The sequence below is a fragment of the Chrysochloris asiatica genome, unplaced genomic scaffold, assembly GCF_000296735.1.
Source record: "Chrysochloris asiatica unplaced genomic scaffold, ChrAsi1.0 scaffold00054, whole genome shotgun sequence".
NCBI classification, from domain to species: Eukaryota; Metazoa; Chordata; class Mammalia; order Afrosoricida; family Chrysochloridae; genus Chrysochloris; species Chrysochloris asiatica.
In genome coordinates this window covers 12,661,271-12,670,358 of record NW_006408572.1, presented here as the reverse complement: position 1 = coordinate 12,670,358, position 9,088 = coordinate 12,661,271, and the positions used below count along the sequence as shown (strand labels likewise).

At 40.0% G+C, this 9,088-nt stretch overlaps 1 protein-coding gene across 1 annotated transcript in view; it reads left to right on the top strand.

Annotated features, from left to right (window-relative positions):
• Positions 1–3,101: 3,101 nt before the first annotated feature.
• The window catches only part of MYH2 (myosin, heavy chain 2, skeletal muscle, adult), a 28,939-nt gene continuing 22,952 nt past the window's right edge, over positions 3,102–9,088 (top strand). Inside the window, exons 1-5 of the mRNA XM_006863429.1 lie at positions 3,102–3,305; positions 3,394–3,537; positions 5,979–6,135; positions 8,018–8,045; positions 8,949–9,063. Coding sequence (XP_006863491.1) covers positions 3,102–3,305; positions 3,394–3,537; positions 5,979–6,135; positions 8,018–8,045; positions 8,949–9,063 — 648 coding nt within the window. The remainder of the gene's footprint in view (positions 3,306–3,393; positions 3,538–5,978; positions 6,136–8,017; positions 8,046–8,948; positions 9,064–9,088) is intronic.

Genomic DNA, 9,088 nt, shown 5'->3' with positions numbered 1-9,088 from the left:
AAATCCAGTTTAAGTTTCTCTTTTTAAAATATAAAAAAGATGTCATTTGGAAGCTTTTGACACATCTGGCATTTAATATTTTCTTAATGTTGTACATATCACATAATATAATTAATTATGTTACACAAATAGATTCCAAGAAACAGAAAGAAATTTTCTCACCAAGTTTCGTTATGTTTGTTTATAGATATAGTCAAATCCTTTCCAAGTCACTGTAGGGTAATATGCTAATATTATCTTTTTTTTCCCCCCCTCATTGTGCTGTGATACAAAAAATGTTGATGAGTACTGCCTTCAAACATCTTTTAGTTGGAGCAAATACTCAACCTTTCATATCACAAGAAAATCAAATAAACAGTGGAACCGGAAATGGTGTACTGAGCAGAGATAACAGCTTGGATTAAAGCAAAGACATGCAAGAGCAAAGAAATTCCTAAAACTCCAAGAATATTACAACAATTTCAGTGGTTGAGGGCACATAGCTCACTTAATTTTGCAGAGCTGGGAAGAAAGGATCAACAGGTAGAAATGACGAAAATTAAAACGATGATTTGTATTTTATTTATATCATTTTAATATGATAAATGTTAAATATGCAAACATGATGCGAGGCATGTCCAGCATGGCCAAAAAAGAATGCAAGCGGGAAGCCAGGTATCTGACCGTCCAGCTACTGCCTTTATCCACCAGCTTGTCCCTTCCTTTCAGATCATCTTCTCAAATTATCCATAGGAGATTTATTCACATACTCAATAAGAAAAATATTTCTAATTATATCCAACCATTTTAATATGAATGAGAATTATGTGGGGACGGACACTCATTGCCAACATGCTTTTTTGCCAAACAATTCCTTTTGACTTAAGAAAGAAGAGGCGGCTGCATTGTTTCCATAACTATCCATATAAAAGAGCCCTTGGAACAGGCTGACAAGTCCTGCTTTAAAAAGCTCCAAGGTAAGTGGGAGCCCAGCGGGACCTGGCTTTTCAAGAGAGACGCTCAGGCCACCCTGCCCAGTCTCGGCGGCAGCTGCTTGTTTTGGTAATGCCGCTCCTTTTGCTACTGCAGGGTTTACATCTGGGGCCCTGAGAAATCAGTTGCCTTCTGTTTACAATAGCAAATCTTGACACAAATGGGATTCTATTTCATTTATGTATTAATTCACTTTTTTGTTCATTGATTGATCAAGGGTTTCCCCCTTTTTCTTTTACAGAATTGCCTCCATTTCCAAGCTACATCTCCTCACTTGCTAACAAGGTAAGATCTGGACGAGCTAGTCCCTGAAGAAGCATGAGAGAGCTTCTGGGATGGAACTGTGTCACTAAGCAACCTTTGAGAAAGTGCTTGTGTCAGTAAATGCTCTCTAACAACTGTGCTTGAGCAAGTTCTTGAGAGGAAAGTTTTCCAGGGCTTGTCTTTTAAAACAATGTGCCTGGCCCCATTTTATGTCAGGCATCCATGGCATGACATTTAGCAAGAAAATGGTTTTTGCTAGAATATGACAGTGTTTTGGCAGGAAAAAGACAGCAATAAGGTGACTTTGCTAAAATGTCAGCTTCACTAATAATGTATCCAGCTATTAGAATCTGTTTAGTAATCAACACACTAGCCAATAAATAACATAGGAGGTATCCTTCAATGTCTTAAACCCCTTTGTGAATGTCACCTTATCCATGGAATTTTGGTTGTATACATAATAAAAGGGATTAACTTGCCCTATTACTACACACTACATTTCTAAAGAGAGACTGGTGGATAGCTGATTACAATGAATTTCAAGTAATTTGATCATGTAATGACTGCAGTAATATTCTTGGCGAAAAGAGCTGAAAACAATTCTTTCCAAGCCCAGTTTCTTCTATTGATGTAACTGGCAATGTGTAGATATCATAGAATGGAGCAGCTGCATTTTTCAGAATGAAATTTGGGATAGCAACATGAACAACAAAAAATCATCTTCAATGTAGAAGAATGAGGCTTTTATTTTCAATTAGTATAACTGGGTTAAACTGATTAACTGGCTTTACTAGGCAAAGAAATCATATTAGAGGAAATCTACAATGCACCCAGTTAAAAAAAAAAAACCAGTGAGCAAAATGATAATTCCAGATGATACAGAACTTGATGCTCTGGCTGAATATCTATAAAAGGAAATAAAGTTTCCTTACATGGCATTGCAAGAAATGGAATTTGGAGTCATTACAACGAATGACATTAAAAAAAATTTTTTTATATATATAACTGGAAAACTGAACTTCTTCAAATTGCTTTTTAAGCTTTTTCCCCCAAAAACTGTCTTCACAATAGTGAAGTCCTGGTAGTGTAGTAGGTTATAAATTGGGCGGTTAACCGCAAGGTCAACAGTTTGAATCTACCAGCCGCTTTGTGGGAGAAAGATGAAGCTTTCTGTTCCCGTAAAGATTTAAAGCCTAAGAAATCCTATACAGCGTCACTATGAGTCGGAACGGACCCCACAGCACACAACCACTAATCACTACCATCTTTGCAAAATCTCATAGGTTGTGAATTAAGAAAGGCAGTTATTATAATCCCTGTTCTAAAGATGGACATCAAAGCTTAAAATGGCCAAGTGACTGACCCAAGATCACAAGTTACTCTTCCTTGTTGTTGTTGTTGTTATGTGCCGTCGAGTCGGTTCCGACCCATAGCGACCCTGTACAGGGTTTCCGAGGGTGTAAATCCTTACGGGAGTAGAAAGCCTCATCTTTCTCCTGTGGAGCGGCTGGTAGTTTCGAACCACTGACCTTAAGGTTCGCAGCCCGATTCGTAACCACTACGCTACCAGAGCTCCGTTAGGGCTATAAAATCAGCTCCTAATTAAAATGCTAGTCTTTGTGGATTGAAAAAGATCTGTATTTAGATCCTTGAGTACAACACTTGGTACCAAATAACCACCCGCTACGTTTTTTTTCTTGTGATTATGATTGTTTTAACACCAATAGCACGGTGTGCCTGTGGGATTTCCAACAAGGTCCAAGAAATATAGTCAATATAAAGACTTGTCAGTGCATGTGACAGTCCATAGCTCCAGTGGGAAATGTTTTATCTCCTTTAGGACCTCTGGCCTTTGAATTGCAGCCATGAGTTCCGACTCAGAAATGGCTGTTTTTGGGGAGGCTGCTCCTTTCCTCCGAAAATCTGAAAAGGAGCGCATTGAGGCCCAGAATAGGCCCTTTGATGCCAAGACATCTGTCTTTGTGGCGGAGCCCAAGGAATCCTTTGTAAAAGGGACTGTCCAGAGCAGGGAATCAGGGAAAGTGACAGTGAAGACTGAAGGTGGAGCGGTGAGTAGAGTCCCAGAAATCTACCACATTGAATTGATTTGTTTGTTTCGCTTCTTGGTATAAATGGTTTATCAATCATGTTTATCAGACTCTGACGGTGAAGGATGATCAAGTTTTCCCCATGAACCCTCCCAAATATGACAAGATCGAGGACATGGCCATGATGACCCACCTGCACGAGCCTGCTGTGCTGTACAACCTCAAAGAGCGCTACGCAGCCTGGATGATCTACGTGAGTGCCCGTCCTTCCCTGCCTCCCGCCCCCCTAGTGGTCTTTAAACTCTTTATGGTTATCACCATGTGCCTTAGTAGGCCTTTGCTTCCTTTATACTATCAGGAATTACATGATGCTTTCACTAGTAGTGTAACCATTTAAGAGATTTATTGTTCTCATAGTAAGGGCCAAACCAACAACCTGCCAGGGAAGCCATTGTTCATTCACATCATTTCATTTTGCCACACTTCACTTGAACAGACATATGAGCAGCTACTGCCTCATATATCAACCACGTGCCTACATATTCCCCCTCTACTTCAGCTAGCATAGTGGTTACAAATCGGGCTGCTAATCTCATGGTCAGCAGTTTGAAACTACCAACTGTTCCATGGAAGAAAGATGAGGCTTTCTGCCCCCGTAAAGATTTACAGCCTAGGAAACCCTGTCGCTATGAGTCGGAACCGACTGTATGGCACATAACCACCACATAACCACCACCACTCTGTTAGCTGTGGATTCATCTAGCAGGAAAAGATAAACTTACCTTTTAATACTCAAAAAATGATTTAAAAAATTACTTGCATTCTCATTTCTCCTAACTGACAATAGTTTGTACCTATAGTCAATTCCCTGCTAGTCTAGATTGTCACCCTATCAATACAACCTCTCTAACTTCTCCAGGCAGAGCTGATGTTCTGCCCTATTGTTTCTATCCCTGCCATCATACTGACCTCGGTTTTCTGTGATCATTTATCAATGTGTCTGTCTCTTACACAGACTTGGAGTTCCTCAAGGGACATCATCTCATCTAACCTTCACTCCTAGTGGCTTGCAGAGTGCCTGGCACATAATAGGCACTCAGTAAATATTTTTTAACTAATTGTGTTACATCCATATGTTTACGCACTTTTGCCAGTGCTGACTTGCATGCAACTGAGCAACACCTAGGCAGGTGTTTATGGTCAGAGCATCCATTCTGATTTTTTGGTGCCTGTCCTGGACCAGTTGTCAAAGATTTTGAAAATCCCCCTGTTGTAATCATATTTATACTATTTGGGACTTTGTTCCTGTATAATTTAACAGTACTTTGCAAGATACTTTCTCTGTGTTAGTACATATTTTTATTTTCCCTTTTAAAATGTCTGCATCATACTATGTTTAGGAAAATTATAGAAGTTCCTCTAACAAAGCACTTATTGGTTGGCACTTAGCTTGTATCCAAATTCATCATCTTCTGAAGTTTGAATTATCTGGTAGTGTAGTAGTCATGAGTTGGACTGTTAACCTCAAGATCAACAGTTTGAAACTACCAGTGGTTCTGCGGGAGAAAGATGAGGCTTTCTGCTCCTGTAAAGATTTACAGCCTTGGAAACCCTGTACAGGGTCTCTATGAGTCGGAACCGACTCCACAGCATCCCCCCTTCCTCAACTACCACCAATGTTGAGGAAATCAATCCTCATTGTCTCTAACAGGCAAAAGGTCTCATTGTAGCCATAGAACAAAACAAAGAACACTTGGAGTTCCAGCGAGGTAAATGACATAGTGACAAGCCCCACCAGTGTTGTTTAGGACGAATGCTCCTGTTAAGTGGCATAGAATCGATCCAACAGAATGATCCTGTGCCATCTTCTCAAACATTGTTGTTTCGATCCATTGTTGTACCCACTGTGTCTTCCTTTTTTTGTTGACCCTCTACCAAACATAATGTCCTTCTACGGGGACTGGTTACTCCTGATAACATGTCCAAAGTACAGGAGACAAAGCCTCCACATCCTTGCTTCTGAGGAGAATTCTGTTTGTACTTTGTCTAAGGCAGATTTGTTCATTTTTCTTCACCAAGACTACAATTCAAAAGCATTAATTCTTTTTTTGGCCTTCCTTATTCATTGTCCAGATTTTCCAAGCATATGAGGTGATTGAAAATACCATGCCTTTGATCAGGCACATATTAGTTTTCAAGGCGACACTGTAAAGAGGTCTTTTGCTGCAGATTTTCCCAGAATGGAAATTCCGGAACATATCATTGTACTCGTGCAGAATCTGTCCATAAATCAAGAGGCAGCCATTTTACACAGAACAAGGCAATACTGTGTGGCTTAAAATCAGCAAATGTGTGTGTCCAGATTAGATCCTTTCACCAGATGTATTCAATCTGTATGCTGAGCAAATAATCTGAGAGGCTGGATGGTATGATGAAGAACATGGCATCAGGATTAGGAGAAGACTAACAATTTACAATATGCATATGGGGAATAGTAGTAACAAGTCTAAATTGTGGTCCCTTCCCTTAAGGATTTTAGTTGTAGAAACTGCAAACTAGTTTTCATGCTGGTGTCTTGAAGAAATGTAAAGTATTCATTTAAAGTGCTCTGTTTTGTGAAAATTCATTTAACTGGTGAATTACACAAATATTAGGAAAAGTAGTTAGTCTTTTTTTTTTTTTCCCCTTGCACAGACCTACTCAGGCCTCTTCTGTGTCACTGTCAACCCCTACAAGTGGCTGCCGGTGTACAACCCCGAGGTGGTGGGAGCCTACCGAGGCAAAAAGCGTCAGGAGGCTCCGCCCCACATCTTCTCCATCTCTGACAATGCCTATCAGTTCATGCTGACTGGTGAGTGAGTCCAGTGATTTTTATATGGGTAATCTTTTCGGGAAGTTCTGGTGTGGTGCTGTCAGATAATGCACTGGACAGCAAGGTTGGTTTGAACCACAATGTCTGCGGTTCAAGCTCACAAGATGCTCCTCAGAAACCCTATACAGGGTCTTTATGAGTCGTAACTGACTCGAAGAAATTTAACAACAATGACAATGATTATTATAGAATAGAACCACAGGAGGAAGATCCTCCAAATGATCTCAGTACAATCTGGAAGATGGGACCAGGAAGGATAGATTTTGCAGTCCCTAATATGTGGCACTGTAGGATCAGCACTGGACTGAGAACCGCAAGGTCAGCAGTTCAAACCCAGCAGCTGGTCCTCAGAAGCTCTATACAGGGTCGTTATGAATCAGAATGGACTCAACAGCACTTAACAACAGCCACAACACATCTGGAAGCACAATGGCAACGTAGGATAAGCACTGGACTTCAAACCACAAGGTCAGCAGTTTGTGCCCACCAGCTGCTCTGTGGAAGAAAGATGAGGCTTTCGGCTACCAGAAAGATTTTCAGCCTTGGAAATCCTATATGGGGTCGCTATGAGCTGAAGCCGACTCAATGGCATTTAACAACAACAATATGACATATTTATGAGTGTTACAAATTTTTAATCATCAACACAGATTGGCCATAGTACTTTTGAATGACTCAGGAACTCAAATAAATTTGATCATAAAACCTCCCCAATATATTGATGTACATATATGGCTTCAAAACGTTTGTGGAAAATGGAATTAAAAGATCATTGCTTTTTTCCCAGGAACTTTTAAAGCCTCCTCATGTAATGACTTATATTCACACACACACACACACACACACATAATTGCAAACATACACTCAAACACACAAACTGAATCTCCACTACCAAGAGCCAAAGGCCAGAAAAGAGAGTTTGTCTCTATAGCCTTATCCTTAAATGTGACCAATGAATAGTCTCCACATTAAGAATGGTATAATCACCCTGAACAGCCTCCATCTATATTTTAAGGTACATCTGGTATCAAGACAATTTTACCATGAATCTACTTCTTAGAATATTGTCAAATGAAAGGACTTATCACATTGGGAAAAAGCCTCCAAGAAATCCAATATCCTCATCAGAGAGTAAAAGTTCAAAATGAACTTTTACTTTTCTCTAATTAAACAACAAAAACTATGGGTGAACACTTCCAAGCTACCGTCTTGAATGTCATTACTCCTCTCATATACAAAATATCTCCAGTGCCCTTTTTTCTCTACTTAGATGTCATTAGGTGAAGGTGTCATTTAATCCCACTAGAGATCAAAGTCTTCTTTTGATCTTTATTTAGTGGTTGTTGTTGTCAAGTGCTGTCAAGTCAGTTCCGACCCATAGCGACCCTGCATAGGGTTTCCATGGAGTGACTGGTGAGCTTGAACCGCCGCTGACCTTGCAGTTCAAAGGGCTTTGCAGTCTGGTGCGTTAACCCACAGCGCCACACCAGGACTAGAGTATTAAAAAGTAAAGATTTGCTATTCCAGGAGAATAATGTCATGTGATCACTTATACTACGGGTTCCAAAGCTTTTTTTCTACCACATAATTTTTATTTCAAATGAAGACTTGGGAGACTTTAATGTAAAGCAGATAGAAGTGGGCATGCTCTGTTGAAGCAAGTGCAAACATGAGAGGGTGGTGGGGATAGTGGGAAACACAGCAAGGAGGCAGAGAAAATATGGCAGGCCTAAGGACTCACCAACCCTTCGGAATTGCAAAGCCCTCTTTGAAAACTGCAAACTTCCATTTCATTTTATTTTATTTACCATATACAAATATGTAAGAAAACTGTTAAAAGCCTTCAAATTTTCTTTTTCAGACCGGGAGAATCAGTCAATCCTGATCACGTAAGTAGATTTTATGTCCTGGTTAATATTATTTAATTATTATTAATAATTAATTAATAATATTAATTAATATATATTATATATATTAATTAATAGGCTTTTTCTAAAAAGTAACTTTACATTTACAGACAAATTGAGCAGAAAGTACAAAGAGCTCCCATATGACTCCTCTGTCTCCCCACTCACCCACCTTATCCCTCACCCACGTTTCCTCTATTATTAACATCTTGCATTGTTGTTGTTGTTGAGTGCCTTCGAATCAGTTCTGACCCACAGGGGCCCTGTATAGGGTTTCCAAAGAGTGGCTGGTGAGCTTGAACCACCGACTTGACAGTTCAAACTGAATTTGCAGTTTAGCACATTAACCCACAGCGCCACACATTAATGTGGTATATTGGTTACACGTGGTGAATGAATATTGATTGATACACTATTATTAACTAAAATCCATAGTTTACTCTGTTAAGTAAGCACTGGACTGACAACCACAAAGTTGGCAGTTGGAGCCCCACCAGGTGCCCTTTGGGAGAAAGATGAGGCTTTCTGCTCCAGCAAAGACTTTCTGCTCCTCGAAAACCCTGTTCAGGGTCACTATGAGTCAGAACCAACCCGACTGCACTTAACAACAGCAACAAAATGCATAGCTTACATCAGGGTCCATCCTTTGTACAGTTCTACATGCTTTGAAAAACATTACAGCATCATGTAGAACAGTTTTACTGCCCCCCAAGTACCTAATGATCTACCTATTTATCCACCCTCTGCCTCCCTCAATGGCTGTCAATCAGTGATCTATTTTCCACATCATCTCCATCTCTAGATTTGCCTTTTCCAGTATGTCATATTCTTTAATGACTGCATTAGCTGTCAATCTGGGGACCTCATCTGATTTATCTTTGACAGCGGAGAATCCGGGGCAGGAAAGACTGTGAACACCAAGCGTGTCATCCAGTACTTTGCAACAATTGCAGTTACTGGAGATAAGAAGAAAGAGGAAATAACTTCTGGCAAAATTCAGGTGGGTCTGGTTGCCGTGGTTAAAA